Here is a 22,058-nt window from a genome sequence, read left to right as displayed (position 1 = left end):
AAAGACTTAAGAGAGAGTGTGTTCATGTCAAAATGTTTGTAAAATGCATGTCAAAATATATGTAAAAACATATATTTAGATAAAATATATGTAAAAACATATATTTAGTTGTTTTTGACCATTCGTCGTGATAGCTGGTATAGTGTAATGCTTTTATTTTGAATTATAGCCTCTTATTGTGGAAATGTAGCGGAAGTATGACCCCCCTCCCCAAAGACCCGGACGTTGTTGTGGTGTGCATCAGTTGAATGGACGCAAATAGTGGATTTGGGACTTATTTTCAGATTAAATTTTTGTTTTGAAGGTAGGTAGTTGTCTGTTGTTCGTTTTTATGTTTGTGTTGTTACTTGTTGTCTGTTATCAACCGGAAACTGCGATTAAACGTAGGATTTTAACCGGAAACGAAGGAATTAAAGCGAAAAGAGAGCTGCTGCCTGGTTGGAGTCAGTTTCACAGAGAAACCCGGCGAGAAATCCGCTTTTATTTAATTTATTAAGATCTTAATAAAATAAGATCGTAGACTTTCTGTTTCTGTGTCTTCATTTTTCTTTTTTAAATATAAAAATCAGCCTCCGATATTAAATTTAAGAGTGTTTGTGGATGCAGGTTGTAAAGAGGAGTTATCATAAGCTAATATGAAGTAAAAGAAAATAGTGACCATATAATGGTCACAAATCAAGGCGAGTGTTGTTGTGATTTGGCGCTATATAAATAAAATTGAATTGAATTGAAAATTTAATTGAATATTCTTATGTGCTCTATATTTAAACTGATTTAGACCCACCTGAACGTAAAACACGTGTTATAAAATAAATAAATCAAACAATTATTTATAAAAATATAAAAAAAAATAATGCTTGCGTTTATTTATCAAACGATTCTACAGAAAAAAATAAAACTGAATTATTCCTGATTTACATTAATGCAAACAAAGTAATTCAAGTCACTAGTGCTGGTCCCAGGCACTAGGAGTAAAAATCTTGACCAGCAAACATCATAAAGATAATAAGGAATGAGATTCTCATAACAGATTAGTGCAGGTAAAGGGAGAGATCTGAGAGAAGGAAGTTAGATACAATGTGTGTGCAAGTGAATAAGTGGAAAGGATACCAGGAGCGCCAGAGGTCAATCATGATGGGAATATATTAGGAAAGATTGTTGAATATGAAGAAGAGGAAGACCTCAGAGGAGAGTCTTGGATGTAGTGAAGGAGGATGCAGAGGGCTGGTGCGACAAAGGACGATGATCTGCTGTGGTGACTCTTACTGTGCTGAAGTTGAGGTTCACCCTTCAAGCAGCCAAACTGTGCAGCAATAATGTTTCTTTTGTGCTGGAGCTTTGAGATCATCACGTTTGTTTGTTTCATAACATGAATACATGAGTAACAGGAAAACTGAAGTGAAGTTAAACTGGTTTTTCTCTTCAGGTCCAGACAGCTGCTGGGTCAGCAGGCCTTCATGGCTCACATCACCATCAACCAGTACCTGCAGCAGGTAACCTCTGACCTTTAACTGTGTCTGAAATGTACATTTTTTATGTAATTTGGTTGGAATCTGTCTCATTTTCCTCCTGAAGGTTTACGAGGCCATCGACAACCGCGAGGGCTCCTTCTGTGCTGAGCTGCTGTCCTTCAAACACCCGCATGTTGCCAACCCCCGTCTCCAGGTTAGCCACTGCTGCCTCGCATAAACTCTGAATGTTGCTAGGACACAGCCTCACCTGTGTGTGTGTGTGTGTGTGTGTGTGTGTGTGTGTGTGTGTGTGTGTGTGTGTGTGTGTGTGTGTGTGTGTGTGTGTTACAGCTGGCGAGTCCAGAGGATAAGTGTCAGCAGGTTCTGGAGCCGCCGTACGATGAGATGGTCGCAGCTCACCTCAGGTGGGACCGACGGATCAGACGGTGATGCTTTAGTGGTGTTGTGAGGACATAAAGGTGAAAGAAAATGGCTGTGTGTGTGTTTCAGGTGTACCTACGCTGTAGCCAACCATGACTTTGTTGAAGCCTACAAGTTCCAGACGCTCGTTGTTCAATATCCTTCATAAAGTGACTTTTTGGTCTCTTAATCACACAATCTGACCTTCAGTAAATAATCACTAATCAGTCTGATCAGCTCCTTGACTCCTCACGTCCTTCTTGAAGGCCTTTCAGTCCCACAAAGAGGAGAACTGGTGAGTTCAGTTTCAAAGTAGCAGACTGAAGCTGATTCTAACGTGCTGCCTTTGAACGCACCATCACTGCCCTCTGTTTCAGGGCTCTGCCAGTGATGTTTGCTGTCACTCTGGACCTCCGGATATTCGCCAACAACGTAATGGCTTTTCTTTTATCTGTTCAGCAGTCAAATTCATCCATATATGTGTATTTATTTACAGTCCTGCACAAAAGTCTTGAGCCTCAACTCATTTCTTTAGATTTTGCAAATATTGACTTTCAGCCTTGTTAGATTTGTAACAACCCTGTGATTGCCTTATATGCTATATTTCCATGTATGCTTGCACTGGTTTCCCATTTTCCTAGCAAAATATATAAAGAAATGAGGAGTACTCAGTATTGTATTTATATTTATAGTAAGAAAACTAAAAAATGTAACCATTTTCCTCTATAAATGCAAATAAAACAGCTGACGTAAAGAAATTTGTATAGAGACAGGACCAGGAAATTACAGGTGAAAACCTTCAGGTGTGATTGAAAGTTATTGAAAGTGGGTTTTAATTTTATTGTGTCCAGGCGGAGCAGCAGCTACAGAAGAAGGGTAAAGGTCAGCCTAGCGAGATGTTGGAGAAAGCAGCAGAGCAGCTGATGAGCTGCTTCAGAGTTTGTGCCAGTGACAAGTCAGTAAATATACACGTCCTCTGTGTATGCGTTGATTATAATTCCCATTTTATGCACTATTATATTTCATGTTTAATGGACGTCCTTGTTAATATTGACATTTTCAATGTTGGTAGTCGTGCAGGTATTGAGGACTCAAAGAAGTGGGGGATGATGTTTCTGAGCAACCAGCTCTTCAAGATTTATTTCAAGGTCTAAACTCAATAATTAGTGACTGAAACACCCAGTTTATGAATCATCGATGGAGATTTGGTGATTGGTTATAGCTGCAGGTTTATGTGTTGCAGATCAATAAGCTGCACCTGTGCAAACCTCTGATTAGAGCCATTGATAGTTCCAACCTGAAGAATGACTACAGTCCAGCTCAGAAGGTCACCTACAAATACTACGTGGGCCGCAAAGCCATGTTCGACAGTGACTTCAAACTGGGTAACACTGCTACAGATATGGCGCAGTGTCGGCTTAAACATTATTTGAAATTGTTAAACGATTCAGGTTTGGAGTACAGTTAAAATCATTTTTTGTTTCTGTAGCCGAGGAGTTCTTGTCATACGCCTTTGATCACTGTCATCGATCCAGCCAGAAGAACAAGAGGATGATCCTCATTTACCTGCTGCCTGTCAAGATGTTGCTGGTAAGAAACTTTAGAACCTTTTTGGATTTGGTAAAATGGGTTTACACCAGTTTAGATCCTGATTAGAAAGTCCAGACCAGTTTACACTCAGGACTGTTGCATCATGGGAGCAGTGTAATGGTTCCCAGGGTAACTGGTTGTTGTTGGTGTTTCAGGGTCACATGCCAACTCATCAACTCCTTAGGAAGTATGACCTCATGCAGTTTTCTGATGTTACCAAAGCTGTGAGGTAAGGAGAGGGGCAGTGGCATTATCACAGGAAGTGACATCACGTCATGTGGGCTCACAGGTAAATGTTTGTGTCAGTGAAGGGAACTTACTGTTGCTGAATGAGGCTTTGTCCAAACACGAGACCTTCTTCATCCGCTGCGGGATCTTCCTCATCCTGGAGAAGCTGAAGATCATCACCTACAGGAACCTCTTCAAGAAAGTGTGAGTGGTTCAGTAGCTGTTTTACCAACACACACACAAACTGAAATGTAATCAAATTCTTTTTACATATTACTTTTTTTAATGTTTTTTTGTTTATGAAGATTGGTCCCTTCATTTTTGAGAGCATTTGGACCTCAAATTTAGCGCCTTGTTTAGGTGTTTTCCCTTGTTTGTGGATATTATTCAGATTTTATAGTTTTATTCTGTAATCTCAATCAAAAAAATGACTAACAGCAAATAATTTTCTCTGTAATCTCCGAAAACATGAACCGTACCCTGACTGATTTCTGTCTGCAGGTATCTGCTGCTGAGGACTCACCAGCTGCCTCTGGAGGCCTTCCTGGTGGCTCTGAGGATGATGAAGGTGGAGGATGTCGACATCGACGAGGTGCAATGTATCCTGGCCAACCTCATTTACATGGTGAGGAAACTGGAACATAAAAAGCCACTTAGATTCAGGTGAACTGGCAAATAAACGCTGAGCTCTTCTTCTGTGTTTCCTGTCGTCTTCCAGGGTCACATCAAAGGCTACATCTCCCACCAGCACCAGAAGCTCGTGGTCAGCAAACAGAATCCCTTCCCTCCTCTGTCCTCTGTCTCATAGTCTATGAGACAATTCTACAGGGCTGCTTTCCTGGAAACCTTTTTCACTCAATTCATATTTCCTTTATTTTTTACTTTAAAAACATGTCGAATAAAACAGATGTTGGTTTGTAGAGCTTGTATCTGGTTATTACATTTGTTGCTATGAATTGTGGGTGTCAAAGGTTTTATTTTGAGCAGAACTGAACTTTTATCATCGCGAGATTAAGAGACTGGAATTTGTTTTTTCAAAAGCATTTTAATTTACACATTTCAAATACAAATATTATTCATGACTTAACGTTTGTGAAGTTCAGCAGCAGAAAGTTTCAATTTTGTGTTTTTGTTGTGACCATTTGGAAAAAAGAAACTGAAAGTAGGACAAGAGACTCATCGCAAAACTGATTTATGTTCAAAGTTTTCAGTCTTTAGGGAGGGCAGCTGTTAATAAGAAGAAAACAAAAAACGTTACAAGTGAACAAGAACAGGTGAATCGGTTTCAGATGGTGGCGATCTGTTAGCGAGCTTCTGGATATTGTCTCACTTGGGGAGTCATGGCTAACTTCTCGATCACCTCCAGCCTCATTCGGATCCAGCTCAGGTAACGAGACAGTTTGCTGAACACCAAACCACCGCCGCTGGCCTCACACTCAGACGGTGATGAGATTAGCAGCCCAGTCAGGAACACTGTGCCTTGCTCTACTGTGGCTACAGGCGACCCTGGCATCAGCCCGCCACATGGCCTGTTGCTGGTTTCTAAATTTGACCTGCTGACCCCATGCGAGGACTCAAAATTCAGAGCTTTTGAAGTGTGGTTGTAGCTTGCTGTTTTATTCAGCAGCCTGAGGTTAGTGTTTTTGTTTTGGGTTTGATTCTGGAGCCTATTCACCGTGCGCCCTTGAAGCCTTCCCTGGACTCCAATCTGGTTCCCTAAAGGTCTGTTTTGATGCCTGTGGCCTCTCTTTGGAATCTCAAGGTGTACATTAGGGTGTCTCTGAGCTCCTGGGCTCTCTTGTGTTTCATTTTGGTACTTTAATGGTTCATTTTGCTTCCTCATGCAGAACATTTTGTTGCTTAGTGGATGTGAGATGTTCAGCTCACGGCGACAATCGTCCAGCGTCATATAGACCAGTTTCTGGTTCTTGCTGATTTCCCAACTCTCTGTAATCCCAGTCCTCCCAGAATGCATCAGGACATTCTCGCTGAAGTCTTTGGTGGGCAAACAGAGGTGGATGAGGCTGGGGCTAAAGGTCATGGAGTCAGCTAGCTCGAGGAGGACGAGGTCATTTTCATGGTGACCTTTATGATAACCGTTGTGAAGGTACATCGCTTTGACGGTGAAGAGCATCCTCTGTTTCTCTGGGAGACAAAGGAAATTAGTTAAGAAATGAATTGATCCACACTGTGGGAAATCAATATTTGGTCCCCTGCTGAATTTGTAACTTTGCTCACTTATCAAGAAAATAATAATTTTGCAATAACTTAATTTTAATGGATAGAGAAAGAACTGCATGATGTAAATGAAAAGTGTAGTGCACACCAGTGCCTTTTACTCAGCAGTGTGCACACAGCGCTCTGCAGCTCAAAAAATGAATTAATAACAGATAAACATCTCAAAGTACAGCCACAGCCAAAGATTTTTATATGAATGAATGCAGCTGGTATGATGGTTAGAACTTTTGCATCACAGCAAAAAAGTCCTGAGTTCAACTGGCCGGGCCTCTCTGTGTGGAGTTTGTGTGGGGTCTCTCCAAGTACTCCGGGCTCCTCCCACAGACCAAAGACATGCAGCTAGTGGGGTTATGTTAACTGATTATTCAAAATTGCCCACAGGTGTGAATGTTAGTGTGAATGCTTGTGTGGCTCACTGTGTTAGCCCTGCGACAGACTGGCGACCTGTCCAGAGTGTACCCTGCCTTTCGCCCTATGGTAGCTGGGATAGCTGGTAGTCAACCATCAATTTCTGATGGACAGCTTTGGCTTTTGAAACCTTTTGAATCAATTTGTCTTCATCTGATCTGAAATATAGTTTCTAGAGTGAAACAAAGATGTAAAACCTGTCCATACACTGCATTAATTTGTCAGTATGTCAATGGCTTATTCAGGGTTTAATGTGTGTAAGGGCTAGTTCTTCCACTTTTTGGTTTGGGTTTAATATTGTCTTCAGTGATTTGAACATTTGATAGAACTGAATCCATGTTTTTTTTTTTTTTTTTAATTGGGCAAATTGTCTGTGAGCACATCCTGTTTGCAGCCTGAAATATATATACAGTACAAATACTTCCAATACGTTTTTCTGACAATTTTTTACTTTCACTCCCTACAATTTTAACGTCCAACTGATGTGTCAGGAGTTAAAGTGCGATTCTTTTCCCCACACTGAGCCAATTACAACTGATTTTAGGTTTCCCCACCTGGTTAATCTGAGTTTAATCCCTGACCATACTTTCCTTTTAAAGCCACCCTCTGCAATACATGCAACAGAAAATAGAAACATGTATTTTTACATTTTCCTCTGCTGATGTTGCACTTACATTTATTAGAATAAAAATTTAGACTAAAATAAAGTTTTTCTGGCCCTACTGACAATATTTTATTAATACTTTATTAAAGCACATGGTTCAGTGAGCTTTGCACAAAAGAACGCCCTCCAAAAAGCTACTTTTACTTTTTTTCTTAGAGTACATTTCAGAGCCGCCCCTTTTTCACTTTTACTTGATTAAAGAAGCTGAATCAATACTTCTACTTTTACATGAGTATTTTTCAACACTAGTGTTTGTACTTCTACTTAAGTACAGGATGTCTGTTCTTTTGCAAACTCTGACTAACAGAAGCTAATTTAAAAACAGTAAAATTTAAAATGTAATGACGTGACTTTTTTTAGATTTTTATTCTGAATGGATGAGAAATTGATGTCTATACGTCATCCTTTCTATATTTTAATTTAGTAGTAGTTATTATAGTGTTATCATGGTGTGATAACAATAATTGTGATAGCATTTTCTTACCAGCAAGCACATAGAGGTTGGAGGGTTTTGGTTCTGAGTCCTGATAGAGGCAGCGGGCAGAGGTAAGGATGGACCGCTGACCCAGCACCACACCACTGCACAACTTCTGCAGTGTGCTGTTCAGCAGAGACACCTGGTGGCAGTATACAGACAATTTATTTATTATTCTGGTTTTATTTAGACTGACACCACAGTACCAGAGGATCTTACCTGCCAGGGACAGTTACCATGGTGACACGTGGAAAGAGTTTCCTCAGGAAGTCTTCCACAGGGAAACTCGACTGTGGAAACAAAGACAACAATAAAACTTCATCTCACCAGTTTGAACTGGTCTCATAAAGTCTAGTGTTTTTTCGGAGCATCCAACCTTCTGGCAGACAGCTCCGTCCGTCACTGTGCAGCTTGAATCCAGACATGCAGGAGCATCGGAAGGACTCGTAGGTCACTGTGCATAGCTGATGACAAGCAGTCGGACTCTCAGTCGGACACTTAGATATCTCTAAGATAGATTTGGAAAACAAATCATTTTTTTATACGTGATGGTCTGATATTTCTTAATTCCCATTAGTGCATCATGAGTTTTGATCTCCCGTCCTTTTACGGAGGTGTGGCCAGACCTGCTGTTTTGGTTTGCTGTGCTGTGGACGACCTTATAGTCTGTAATGGCTCATCCTGTACTTTCAATTCACAGACTGGACCGTAGTAAGGGGCGTTGCAGGAGCAGGTAAACCCCCGCACATTGTGAGTGCAGTTCCCTCCATTCAGACAGGGACTCTGCAAGCAGTGGTTTCCACCTCCAAAGACCAAAAACAGAAACTGCTAGTGTTTAGTAAACTAATAAATGTTTATATTTTTGCTGTGAAACTATTAAATCAAATATTTACATTTAAAATAATACATTTGATGACAGTAAATCAACAAAAATATTATTAAAATACATTCTAAACACATTTTAATTATCAAACTGCAGTTTCTAGTTGGAAAATAAATGTTTTTTATTTATTTATTTTATTTCATTAATTAATCAAATGTAGTTTAGCTGAAAGTAGATACTCACCAGAGTAAACAGCCCAGAATGTGATCTACACACAAACAAAAAACATTAGAATCCGAGAGGAATTAAGCAATGCTCTTTTTGTTTTGTTTTTTCTCCTTTTTCTATGTATGTTTAAAGATGATCATTAAACTAAATTTTCAAATATGACATAAACAGGCTCTGGATTAAGACGGCAGCTCTGGGTGCATCCCAAGGAGCAATTAAAAAGAAACAGAGAACATCAAATGTAACACAGACATAAAAAAAAATGCAAATCAAAAATGAGTAGGTGGTCTTTTAATGAGCCAGAACCCTAAAGAATCAGAACCTAAAACATATTGTTTTAGTCTGTGTTTACTGGAATCTAAAAGTAAAAACACAGGTGTAGAAATGAGTGCAAAAGCTCCCTTTTTTAATTTAACTAACCGTCCTTCGGGTGTCTTCAAAGTACTCGCGAGCCTCTTCAAAGTTGCACTGCTCCTCGTAGCACTCCCGCTCCAAGTTGCCCTGTAGGATCTCCTCTAAAATGAACGAGTTGGCCCGTTTAGGGCGCAGGAACACGGCGTGAGCCTCAGGAGCTGAACGAAACACTGAAAACACAAGAGCACTGAAAAGGCTGGAGGCTCCGATATGTTAGGTTACCGTGTCATAAATAATAAGGTGTCTGTTGCTGAAACAAAAAACAGTAACATTAAGAGGAAAACAAATAAATGATTTAGAAACTACGTGATGATTATGGATGTCATAGTTAATTTGCCCAATTTTGTCAGTTATTATGTGTTGGTATTCTTCTGTATTATGATTTATGTTCTGATTCTTTAGTTGTGCCGTTTTGACTATTATTATAGGTGTTGTTCAGTGTCAAGTTTGCATCTTGGTGATTTGTTTCTTGTTTCCTGTTTTACTTTGAAGGTCCACGTCTTATGTGCAGTGAGTCTAGTTGTGCTTCCCCCTGTCTCGTTAGGCCTAATTTCTCCCAGCTGTGTCTCCCTCCTGTTTCCTGTTTTGTGATTACTCCTCTGTGTATATAGGTCCTGTGTTTTCCTTTGCTCTCTGTTGTGCTGTACCCTCAGATTTGCCTGTGTTCTAGTTATAGCTTTCACGGTTTGGCTTCTGTTTCATGCCAGCAACAAAGCTGAGGTTTTTGTGTTTGCCATTTTGTTTCCACGAGTCCTGCTCTTGGGTCCTCATCCCTGCCTGCCGCACACAGAGCCCTGGCAGTCTCAGCTTCTTTAGCTGAGGGTAAAACAGTTTGATGAGCATAAAAGTTGATGGAAATGTGATTTCCAAAGGCTATTACATGTAGACTTCAGCTAATAACTAATAGAGTTTCAGGGGAGAACAAAAAATAAGAAAATCGTCAGGTCATGTCCGTAAGAAATAGGAAAAACGTCATGCATCTGAATATGAATAGTGTGCCAGAATCAGTCAGGGTTTGGCCTTCCCAGAGCCCGGACCTCAACATTATTGAAGCAGTGTGGGACCATGTTGACAGAGAACAGAGCAAAAGGCAGAAACATCCAAAGTAGAGCTTTTAATGTCCTTTGAGAAAACTGGAGAACTATTCCTGAAGATGACTTAAAGGAAAGACAAGAAAGCTGCCGAAGAGAGTTCAGACTGTGCTGAAGAATGAATGTTCTTGTTATAATTGTAAAAGTCACAATATTAATTGATTCTTTTATATTATTTAAGGTAGTACCTATATTCTATATTTTTAACCATTAAGTAACCAAAGTTATAATAATAATGTAGCAAGCTGTCATTGTGACACGATTAGAGCTAATTGTGTCATGACTGTACTGACAGTAAAAATGTTGTTAAATTCTGTGCCAACTTGGAGTATTTTTATACCACTTGAATGTTTTTGTCAATCAACTAAGGAACAACAATAACACAGCAACAGGTCAAAGGTCACTCTCTTACCTTTTCCTTGACTGGAGACCTGAAGGAAACATTGAAGAAGGCAGAACAGGAGGAGAGACGCTGACATGATGCTGACCGCCATGACACTGACTGCACTGCTGACACACACACACACACAAACACACACGTCTGCACACACATATATACACACTCACAACAGCAGTACAAACCTCACAGAAATTGTATCATGTTTTTAACAGTCTGTTAAACGGAGTTCATTTATATCTGTCCTGAAATAAACTAAGATGTCAGTCTGGTCCCAGGTCATTTTACTGGTGTGCTTTTTTATGTACAGATAAATATCCAGTCATTATAAAACTATTTGTTTTTTTTATTCACATGATTCTCTAAAGAGTTAAAAGACAGCACAAGTTTCACTAAACGCTCTGTTCTTGACGTGGACTCTGGCCTTTCTGTTCAAACCACACAAAACAAACTAAAGGTCCGACCTCTGAACGATCAACAGGTCTGTTTGCCTGAGGTAAACGAGGATAGATTTCATCACAAATGTTTATCATCTAGTATATCTGGTACATCTGGTAATAAGTTTATAAGGGTTACAACTTAAAATTTTATTCAAGAAAATAACAGTTTTCCTCAGCAAAAACACCAATGTTATCGAAAATAAACTAGCTTTTTATGACATTTGCAACTTCATTTTCCTCCAGCAGAGTCACTGGAGAGATCTTTAAATTTCTATTTAGGACATAACAGTTAAGTTTAAGCAATTTGATCTTGTTACTTACCATCTAGTAATGCTTGTTTTGTTAGAGTAGTGATTACTTGAAACGTAAAAACATGTATCAGTTCAATTCTGTTTATCTTTATAGTGCAAAATCCCAACAGTTATCGCAAGGCACTAGTAAGGTAAAGACCAGACCCTACAATAACACAGAGAAAACCCAACATTTCAAAAGCCTCCTTTAAGCAAACACTTGGCAACAGTGGAAAGGAAAAACTCTCTTTTAACAGGAGGAAAACATCTGTTTAACCAGTTGGGCATGAGAGGAGGGAGACAGAACAAAAAGAAACACTAAGGTAGAAAGCCAGAGTTTAAGAATAACTAATGATTAAATGCAAAGTGTATAATGTGCAAAATGAGTGAAAATGATGAGTGAAGAAAAAATAGTGCATCATAGGAAGCCCCCAGCTCACTCAGGGTCACCCGATCCAACCATAACCTTCGTCAAATACTAAAGTTTTAAGCCTAATCTTTAAAATAGAGATAGTGTCTGTCTCCTGAATCCAAACTGGAAGCTGTTCCACGGAAGAGGGGCCTAAAAACTGAAGACCCTGCCTCCATTTATATTTTTAAATATCCCAGGGACCACAAGTAAGCATGCAGTCTGCTATCTAGGTGCTTTAATGGAGTGATAGGGTGCTATGAGGTAATTAAGATAAGATGGGGCCTGAACTGATGAGCTAGTTCTCCAAAAGTTGATTCTGGTCATCTGGATGTATTTTCAGTGGAAAAACCATTTCATCACTCATCCAAGTGACTTCTTCAGTCTCAGCTGACTGCAGGCTGAAATCACAGCATTGTAAGATGGCAAAAGATGTACCCTTAGGCCCCCTCCTCGATTCAGAGATAGTCTTTCCCTTTTCTTTCGCCATCTTACAATGCTGTGATTGCAGCCATTCCCCAACTCTCTGTGAATGGTACTCATGGCCATTGATCAGTGGGCTTTGATCAGTGGTTGTTGATCAATGGTCATGAGAATTTGTATAATTATGATGAAGGAACTAACCTCCCAGCTCATTGTTCTCTCACTGGTTCTCTCATTATGCAAATGTACTGTTTATAAGATTTGGGGAAACCTGTAGTCAGCTGAGACTGAAGAAGTCACTTGGATGAGTGACAAAACGTTTCTCCTACTGAAAACACTACATCCAGATCAACAGAATCAACTTTTGGAAATTTACTTACCTGGATGATTGAGCATGGATCAAGATGATCAGCTAGTTTTTCAGCATTACTCTGAGACACGATGTTTTTAATTTTAGAGATGTTGCGCAAATGAAAGAAAGCAGCCCGACATTTTTGTTCAATATGCGCTTTTAAGAACATATTCTGATCAAAAACAACTCCAAGATTCCTCACAGTGTAACTGGAGGCCAAGGTAATTCCATTCAGAGTAAGTATCTGAGGACATATCATATTTCTAATATTTATACAGTTACCTCAGTTTCATTTGAATTTAGAAGCAGAAAAATGAGGTCATTCAGTAACTAATTTTTGTGTGTTATCTGGCTTCGTGGATAGTTGAGTATCATCTGCATAACAGTGAAAATGTATGCTATGCCTTCTAATGATATTTCCTAAGAGGGAGCATGTATAATGTGAAAAGAACTGGTTCTACCACGGAACCCTGTGGAACTCCATAATTATCCTCAGTGTGTTAAGAGGACTCTTCATTTACATGAAAAAAAAATGAATGAGATGAGTCCACTGTCAGAGGCCATAGAGTTTTGTAACAAGTCACCAAAGCTGTTTCTTTACTCTGAAACCTGACCGAAACTCTTCAGATAAACTCTTTCTCTACAGAAGATTTTTTGTGCTGTTTTATAACAAGTCTTTCAAGATGTTTGGAGATGAAAGGAAGGTTGGAAAATAGCCCATAATTATGTAGGACAGCCAGATCTTTTTTGTTTGCTTTACTCAGAAAAACAAAAAGAAACAAAAAGTGTGATTTTAAGAGGACATCACACTTCAAACTATTGCTATATTATTGTTACATTGCTGGAAGTTTTTTCAAATTCAGCTCAAAAGCTCATTTCTGTCAGCAACTCATAAAGAATACATGGACACAGACATGCTTTCCATTCTCACTTTAATCATACTGACCAACAAAATTATTAAATCAAGTTTCAGTGGATATGGCATGTTAGTGACAGTTTGTCCCTTTAATGGAATCAGTCTGAACAGAAAGAGTTAAACAGGAATCTGTGAAAAAACTGGAACATCAAACGGAGATCAAGACCATACAAAGCCAAAAGTGAGGGAAGGTTGGACAGAAATTCATCTCAAGTCATGAATTTGAAACAAAAACAAAATATTGATGATACATAAACCAAATTAAAAATATAAAAGTTCCAGGAGTAGTACCCTGAGGAACCTCATAAACAATTATTGACTCTAATTCTCTCTGTCACAGGTGGGACTTGTAGCTCTTTTCTTACAAGGATAAACATTGTTTCTCTGAAGGGATTACATGAGAGGCATAACTGTGAGTGTTGGTGGATGTTTACACATGTTTTACAGATAAAGCCTTTTTATTGCAAGATGCTGACTGCTGCCATTTGTGCCACTGTGCACCAGCTTCTTGATACCCTCATGGATCCATCGAATGTACCTGGACACCTGGGTGTAGAAGTTATACTTGCCCTTGCGTTCGCAGCCTTCGCCCCAACTCACAATGCCAGTGATGAAGTGGGTGTCATTATAACGTGTGATGTGTGGCCCACCACCATCACCTTGGCAAGCATCCCTAGATTTGTAGCCAGCACAGAACATGCCATTAGTGACTAGAAACCGAGTGGAATTGATGCAGGTTTGACGGTCCACATGGGTTACAATGAGGCGCTTCATGATCATGGATGGAATCTGAGCCTCCCCAAGACGTCCAAAACCACTGACCACAGCTACTGGCTCCCGCATCAGGACCTGAGATTAAAGGTAACAAATTTATCCAGAGTGGCAGCTGTCTGTTTCTGATCCTGCATTTCTTTTATTTTGTCGTGTAAACATGGCATAACTACAGCTATGTAGTAACTACAGGTCTTCAACTGGAGTAGACACCCAGATAATTAAATGTTTAAGCTTAATTTGTGGAAAACACAAAGGCCTTCTTTTAAGGTAGATAAAATAGAGCGACTGCTCTAGCTTGTGGGAAAGTCAACCCTCAAAGTATTTGACCATTGGCCAAGAAGAAATCAGATTTAGGAACCAACTACTTACAGATGTGGGATTTGCACTGTAGCATTTAAAGATTCTGTGGTGTTTCAAAGGTGCAACATACAATAAATGACATGTTTATATTCAACTGTTTGCCCGTCCCTGATTTTTTTTATTTATTGTTGGATCTTGTGTAGCACTTCTTGTGAGGGTGATATATAAACTAAATTTTACTTACTGACTTTTTTTTTAAAACCTTCTTGCACATTTGTCACATTCACATGTTTTAGATCATCAAGCAAATGTTAATATTAGTCAGATAGTTTTTAAATGATGATTTCATTTAAGAGAGTAGAAAAAAGCTATCCCAACCAATCTGACTCCCAAATGAATAACTGGATGTTCCATCCTTGGCAGCAAGAACTGTGAACAAACATTTGTGAAAAATGACAAAGGAGTTTTTCATATCACTGTGGAGAAATATTGTGTCACTCTTCTTTGCAGAATGGTTTTCAATCGCAAAGACTCAATTTATCTCAGATCTGGTGTCCACAATTACCCACAAGAATAAAAAAAAAAAAAAAAAGGTTTTTAACCCTTTCATGCATAGTGGTCACTACAGCGGACAACTATTCAAAGGCTGTTTTCTTGCATTTGTGTCAGTGTTCATGGTATACTTGCACTTAAAACATTACATTGGACACTGATGTGTCACTCCATACCCTGCCACCCACTGGTCCCTTAATGTTACTATAGATGTATGACGTGTTTCACTGAAATCATTGTTATTTAACCCTGTCATGCATGAATTATGACAACTTTGATCAGGATTTTTTTTCTCAAGTGTTTTTATTCATCTTTTCATGGCTAAAGATAAATACTTAAGAAAAAAAAATCCAGATTGCGCTTGTCATAATTAATGCATGAAAGGTTAATCATGTTATCAGTCCATGTATAATGCTGGAGCAGTACCTGCACTAAGTATGTGTGATGATTTTGGGGGCATTTTTTACTGACAAAGTTTCAGCCATTAAGTCTTGTCTTGTTATCTATTGCCTCAGACCACGTTGTTCCTCTGACAAACTTTGATAAATTAACATTAGAAGCAATCTGAGCACTCCACCCTTTACATTGATGGGAAGGAGGTAGAAAGGGTAGAAAGGTTTACCCAATTACCCCAGAGACTGCTAGTAAACTACTACCGCTCCACCATCTAGAGCCTTCTGACCTACTGCTGTACACGCTGGTTTAACTGCTGTACTGTGGGGGACAAGAGGAAACTGCAGCGGCCGGCGGGTGGTGAGGGCAGCAGAGCAGGCAATTGGCACTTCACTAACCCCCCTCAGGGAAAATTATACTGGCAGATTTCAGTAGAAATCCAGTATCATCATCAAGGACTCCTCGCACCCTGGACACAGTGTTACTGTGCAGATACTTACGTTATTGCGTATTACACACATTCACTGAGTAGGTGCCCTTAAACTTACGTCTATTTATATCTTCTTCTCATATCCTAAAACAATCTCAATGTAAATCTACATGATGCCAACAGAGATAACACAAACTGTGTTTCATCGTCTTGTAACAGCAGAGGTGTGGACTCGAGTCACATGACTTGGACTCGAGTCAGACTCGAGTCATTAATTTTATGACTTTAGACTTGACTTGAAAAAATGTTCTAAGACTTGTGACTTGACTTGGACTTTTACACCAATGACTTGGGACTTGAATTGGACTTGAACCGGTTTACTTGAAAAGACTTGATATTTTACCCCAAATATAAAATTTAACATGCATATTATATAGAGATTGAAAATGTGACGTCATTCACGGGTAGAACCGCAAAGGATTCTGGGAACTCGTGGCAAGCGGTACTAGCGCACGCAGGCTTTCAATTAAAATAAGTTACACAGCGATAAAAAGAAACACAAAAATGTCAAGAAGCTGTTGTATTATTAACTGCAATAGCCGGTCGCATGACAGCCATGGGAAGCCGACGGGTAAAGAGATCGGTTGTTATCGGATTACGTCGTTGAAGAGAAATTGTTCGAGCCATGTTTCCGAAGTAACAAAGAGGCGACGGATGGCCTGGATTGCAGCCATTCAAAGATCAAATATAACGTCCCAGAACACTCCAGCTCACAGGTTAGTCTGCTCCAAGCATTTACACGAAGGTCAGTGTTTTTTAGTAGTTAATACGTCATTTTCACAACATAATTGGTGATATAGGTTACAAGCAAGTCTGGCGCTGAACAGAAATTGTCGCGCTATGCTCCTTTATTTATTGTGCATAAATAGTGAATTGTCCTGACACAATATTGCGTTTCGCTTCTGTTATTATGGTACATTGACAAAAACATATGCTTTTATTCACAGGATAAAACAGGTTTTTTGTATCACTAATTGCCCAGTACGATTACAGCATACAGTATTATTGTCACTGCTACATTTCTGTGATGCTACCAGAAATTATTTCCACTACTAATTAATTACCGTTGAGCTCAAAGGTCCTATTAATAAACGGTTAAGGAATGTATATTTATGACGACGATTTGTGAGACTGGTAAACTTATGATACGTACGATGGTCTTTCGTTCGACACGGTGCGTTTCAAGGTCCTGTACCCATCCGGCGGTAAACTGTACCTGGGCTTGTTGCAGTGACCGGAAGTTACTAAACTTCATGAGTGTATGCGCTCACTCCAAGAACCGTATGATTATAAATATGCATATAAATATGCTACGATGAGATAGCTGACTTCATCTAACTAGCAAATGTTGTCCAGGCTATGTTGGTGATACAGTTTTTTTTTAATGTGTATGATATTTTTGTCATGCGATTTTAAAGCTGGTCCTATAACCGCATCCAAGAATAACATGCAGCTTATCTCAGAACTGTCGGTGAAAATTATTCTTGGAGCTAGGTTTAATTGAGCTGCATTTTAAAGAGGTGCAATTTCACAATTTGTGTATATTTTCTAAGTTCACTATTTTGTCATGTGTTGAGAAAAACACAGATTTTAAAATTACATGGTCTAATATTTACATTTAGCATATAACTCAACATTATTTTTTCGTTTGTTTTTTTTAAAGACTCGAAAGGACTTGAAATTCAAAGTTTCAGACTTGTGACTTGATTCGGACTTTTACACCAGTGACTTGAGACTCGACTCTGACTTGCCTGACATTACTTGAGACTTGACTTGAGACTTGCAAAACAATGACTTGGTCCCACCTCTGTGTAACAGTGACAATAAAGATCTATTCTATTGACACTAGCTTAAAGTTTCACCTTTTTGGCAAAGTCTTGCTCAGGAATGCAGACTGGCAGGATGAACCTCGTGAACTTGATAGGTGTAGCCAGTTTGATGAGTGCAATGTCATTATCGTAGGTTTGCTCATTGTAGTTTCTGTGGGCGAGGACTGCTTCCACTTTGTGGTCAACTTCAGTACCTTCATTCACTGACCTGTCAAACTCACCTGAGTGCAGAGAAACAAACAAAACACTTTAATTACAACAGTCAAAACAAAAATGAATACATATATGACACCTACAAATCTGTGGTCACATCTGTAATCTGTTTTTCCGAATTTACTGATGTAATAGGACTTGTTTTATTGCAGTCTGGCACTGATTTTTAGTTGGGGCTATGGAGCTGTTATTGCATGATTTTGCCAGAAGGGGGACGTAGCATTGAGTGCGATAGGCTGCTGCAATGCTCCCATACTTCAGACAAGGAAAATTCTCCAGACAGAAAAGCCGATATCATAAAGCATGTAATAGACGCGCCAGTCCATCGTGTCCAGCCTGGTTCTGCCAGAAGTTTCTTCCTGTTAAAAGGGAGTTTTTCCTTCTCAGTGTCGCCAAAGTGCTTGCTCAGGGGGTCATATGATTGTTGGGTTTTTCTATGTATGCATTATTGTAGGGTCTGCCTTACAATATAAAGCGTCTTGAGGTGACTGTTGTTGTGATTTGGCGCTGCATAAATAAACTTGAATTGAATTGGACCTGTGCCAAAGAAATTACAGAAAATATTTATATAAAAGATTTATAAATTCTTATTAGGCAGACAGTCATCATTAAAATAAAACTTAAGCAGGTATTTTTGAATCTGAATGTGATGACCTAGAATTGTATGTGAAGGTTTGTAATTGGCTCATCAGACCTACCGAGCCTGACGTTGAAGTCATCTGACTGGTTTACACAGCTGGCAGCTGTCAGGATGATGTTTTCATTGAGTATTGTTCCTCCACAAAGAACTATTTCATTTTCATTGAAAAGGAGGGCCTAAGATATGAAAACAAACCATGCAAAATGAGACTGTTAAACCTGTCCAGAGTTGGAAGATGTGTGAGGATGACAAGCAATTCTATGAACTCTGTTAAAAAACAAAAAACTCACTTGAGAGTGATAGTCTGTATCTGATCAATGTTTTTAATGCAGCTTCATGTTGTGGGTATGTTCATGTGTGTCTCTACCTGCCATGGACATTCTCCTGGTGGGCAATACCCTGACTGGCGATATGACTCATCTTCTATTTCAGACTCAATCAGACTTTCCAAAGTTGTCCAGGTCTTTGCTGGAATTTGGGTTCTGTTTTCAGCCACTAAATCGGACATTAAATCAGCATCCTGGATCGGCTCTGTGGAGTTTACACTGGTGTTAAGTGCAGTTATATTCCCCTCCATTGTTTTTGTCTGATGGTCCCTCAAAACTGTCTGCAGCCCTTTGGGGAGGATGAAACCACATCTGATGGTCTCTGCAAGAGTTTTATATAAATTAGACGTTGGATTTTGTCACCAGAAAGTTTAGTTTCACTTTTTATAGTTTCTAATGTCTGATCTGTGATGTATTTCACTGCTCTGCTATCAGAGTAAAAGACCAGGTAGATTCTTAAGACTCTCACCATTGAAATGGCAGGATTTTTTATCAGATGCCAGGAAGTACCCATCAGCACAGGAGCACTGAACACTTCCCTGGATCACATTGCAGAAATGTTCACAGCCGCCATTTTTGTTCTTACAGAGCTGAGGAAGAACTGCAAATACACAGACACTGTTAGGATTCTGCACTCCTCCTTGTGTGTGGCAGTTAAAGTGTTAACAATTCAGAGAGACTGTAGTTATGCTTAGCATCTGAACAAGCACCACATCACCAGTATCCCAGCTAGGATTAATCCTAGATACATATCTCTTTTCATGTACAATTTTCACCTATTTGAAAAACGTTACTGTGATTTCTGTCCAGTTTTGAAGACAGTTGGAGAAACTATACCAGAGCAAGGCTCTAGGCCCAGATAACATCAGCCCCAGTATTCTGAGGACCTGTGGTAGCTAAGTGTGTTACCGAGTCAAATTTATAACCTGAGACTGAAGCAGCAGGAAACAAATCCCATGTGATTCCTGTACTGAAGGAGCTTGTACTCTTTGTTATTGTGGGTCCTTTACCTTACAATATAAAGTGCATTGAGGCAACTGATGTTGCTATTTGGTACTATATGAATTGAAAGAAAAAAAGAAAAATTGGTACTGTCAGAGCTATCATGAAGGTAAGACTAGTCTAAACATCTGTTGACCCTCTGCAGTTTGTATACAGATCCAGTCAGATTGTCTGTCTGGTTGACGCTATCTACGCAAGTATTAATTGTATAAATGATGACTGTTACATGCGTATATTTGTTGTTTAAAATCCACGTTTTATAATTTAGTAATTAAATTACTTGGAACAAACAAAACTCTGGAGTTTACCACTTGGAAAGCCTATCGTTTTAGTTTAGTTTTAGGTTTGTTTTTCTTCATTTCTTTTCATTTGGCTTCTTATTTTTCTTTTCATTAATTAAGCAGATGTAGCTGAACATATAGTAGCTAATGTGAAATAAAACTCACCAGAGTAAACAGCCCAGAAGGTTTTCTACACACAAAAAAACAACAGTTAGAATTCAGGAGTCATTAAACAGGACTCTTTATTGTTTTTTCTGGGTTTTTTTCTAACATTTAAATGTAAAAAAAAAAAAAAAACTAATCTAATAACAAACATAAAAGCTCAGACTTGAGTCTGCAACTGAATTTCTAACTGTGTATCACGCACTCTAGTGGAATCTAAGAATGAAAATGCAGGTGTAGAAATGAGCTGAGTAGCTCCTTTTTAAATTTAACCAACTGTCTTCTGGGTGTCTTCAAAGTACTCGCGAGCCTCTTCAAAGTCGCACTGTTCCTCGTAGCACTCCCGCTCCAGGTTCCCCTGTCTGAACTCTTCCATAAATGTATTGGCCCGTTTGGGCCGCAGGAACACGGTGTTGGCCTCGGGAGCTGAACGAAACACTAAAAACACAAAAGTGTGAATTTACAGGTTGTTTCCTGTGGCACATTTAGTCACAACTGGAAGAACTGAGCAACTGAAAAACTGGAGGCTCTGCCATGTTAGGTTAACACATAATGAATAACTAAAACTAACTGAAGTGTTAAAAAGTTAACAGAGGATAAAAAATTAAATAATCAGTCATTTAATTTCTACTGGTGCTTTGACAGCTTTGATTATAGCTGTTATATATTCATTTTTGTCTACAGTACTTTTTCAAAAATCTTAAGCCACGCCTCTGCTTACCCACCAATGGCTCTGTCCTCCACTGCAAGATAACAATCTGCAACTCACCTTGACCTGTGCGGTCCCCAGTCATCCTCCTAGCCTCCCCATGGTATCATACAAACTCTAATAAAAGACTTAAAGCAAACCATTCCCTTTGGTCCAAGTTTGGCTTTTGCTCTTGAGACAGTTTATCAACAGTTGCACTGTTTAGTGGCATGACATGATCTATAGAAAATGCCAAAGATAACACAGTTTGACAGACATAAAATAGTATTATAGCACCAATGAGGTGATTCCCAAACAGCTATTAGCTCTTCAAATGTATTCTTAAAAAATGAAGACTGAACAGTGAAGGCCCAAATAAGATGTGGCAAATTTTAAAGAAATTACAAGAAAGCTGCCCAAGAGAGTTCAGACTGTGCTGAAGAATTTTACAATTCATAAAACGTGTGTTTGCACATGTAAATAAATTTGCTTACAAAGTGTAAAGAAATGAGCGGAAGTCTTTTTTGCACATTAGTGTACAAATTCATGAAGTCACTGTTTAAATGTGATTTGAATTAAGAAGATTAGACGTCATGATGTTAATGGATTAATTTATACTTTTAGTATAATTTAAATAAAATTTAATAATTGAATTTAATAACTATTTAATCATTATGTTTAAGGCTGCATTGGAGGTTACAATTTTTGTGTGTAATATTTTACTTAGCCATCCCCATTGTTTGTTTGTTTTTAACCACTAAGTTACTATAGAGATAATGATGCTATTTTGACACTGACTAAATATTGTCTGTTTGTTATAACCTATAACATTGGACACACAGCAATTTTTCTAATTATCACTACTGTAGTAACAGTAGCTGTAGTAACAGCAGGTTTTTATGCCACTTGAATATTTTTGTCAGTCAACTAAGGAACAACAATAACACAGCAACAGGTCAAAGGTCACTCTCTTACCTTTTCCTTGACTGAAGACCTGAAGGAAACATTGAAGAAGGCAGAACAGGAGAAGAGACGCAGACATGATGCTGACCGCCATGACACTGACTGCACTGCTGACACACACACACACGTCTGCACACACACACATACACACTAGTGACTCACAACAGCAGTATAAACCTCAGATATTG

The 22,058-nt window shown here is 39.0% G+C and overlaps 3 protein-coding genes across 3 annotated transcripts; 1 reads left to right on the top strand and 2 right to left on the bottom strand.

Moving 5' to 3' along the window:
* Window positions 1-191: 191 nt before the first annotated feature.
* pcid2 (PCI domain containing 2) lies at window positions 192-4,609 on the top strand. Its single transcript, XM_085398600.1, has 15 exons — window positions 192-304; window positions 1,427-1,493; window positions 1,576-1,665; window positions 1,803-1,876; window positions 1,962-2,027; window positions 2,125-2,166; window positions 2,249-2,303; window positions 2,723-2,826; window positions 2,944-3,019; window positions 3,115-3,256; window positions 3,361-3,461; window positions 3,617-3,690; window positions 3,768-3,893; window positions 4,191-4,314; window positions 4,408-4,609. Exons 2-15 carry the CDS (start codon window positions 1,458-1,460, stop codon window positions 4,495-4,497), a joined length of 1,200 nt encoding a protein of 399 aa, XP_085254726.1. The 5' UTR covers window positions 192-304; window positions 1,427-1,457; the 3' UTR covers window positions 4,498-4,609.
* Window positions 4,610-4,755: 146 nt separating this feature from the next.
* On the bottom strand, window positions 4,756-10,629 carry prozb (protein Z, vitamin K-dependent plasma glycoprotein b). Its single transcript, XM_085398592.1, has 8 exons — window positions 10,443-10,629; window positions 8,946-9,109; window positions 8,541-8,565; window positions 8,101-8,277; window positions 7,851-7,982; window positions 7,694-7,764; window positions 7,484-7,616; window positions 4,756-5,834 (listed from the first exon to the last, which is right to left on the bottom strand). The coding sequence occupies exons 1-8, from the start codon at window positions 10,522-10,524 to the stop codon at window positions 4,993-4,995; spliced, it is 1,626 nt and encodes a 541-aa protein (XP_085254718.1). The 5' UTR covers window positions 10,525-10,629; the 3' UTR covers window positions 4,756-4,992.
* Window positions 10,630-13,239: 2,610 nt separating this feature from the next.
* Window positions 13,240-22,052, bottom strand: LOC146641774 (coagulation factor X-like). Its single transcript, XM_085398596.1, has 8 exons — window positions 21,883-22,052; window positions 20,497-20,657; window positions 20,223-20,247; window positions 19,244-19,375; window positions 18,816-19,096; window positions 18,507-18,624; window positions 17,629-17,816; window positions 13,240-14,106 (listed from the first exon to the last, which is right to left on the bottom strand). Exons 1-8 carry the CDS (start codon window positions 22,013-22,015, stop codon window positions 13,699-13,701), a joined length of 1,446 nt encoding a protein of 481 aa, XP_085254722.1. The 5' UTR covers window positions 22,016-22,052; the 3' UTR covers window positions 13,240-13,698.
* Between the last annotated feature and the right edge of the window lie 6 nt (window positions 22,053-22,058).

The sequence above is a fragment of the Rhamphochromis longiceps genome, linkage group LG23 (assembly GCF_057381845.1).
Source record: "Rhamphochromis longiceps isolate RC_006_pf linkage group LG23, R_longiceps_female_GT1.1, whole genome shotgun sequence".
Classification (NCBI taxonomy): Eukaryota; Metazoa; Chordata; class Actinopteri; order Cichliformes; family Cichlidae; genus Rhamphochromis; species Rhamphochromis longiceps.
Note: the sequence above shows the minus strand (reverse complement) of the source record. Positions and strands in the feature narration are given on the sequence as shown.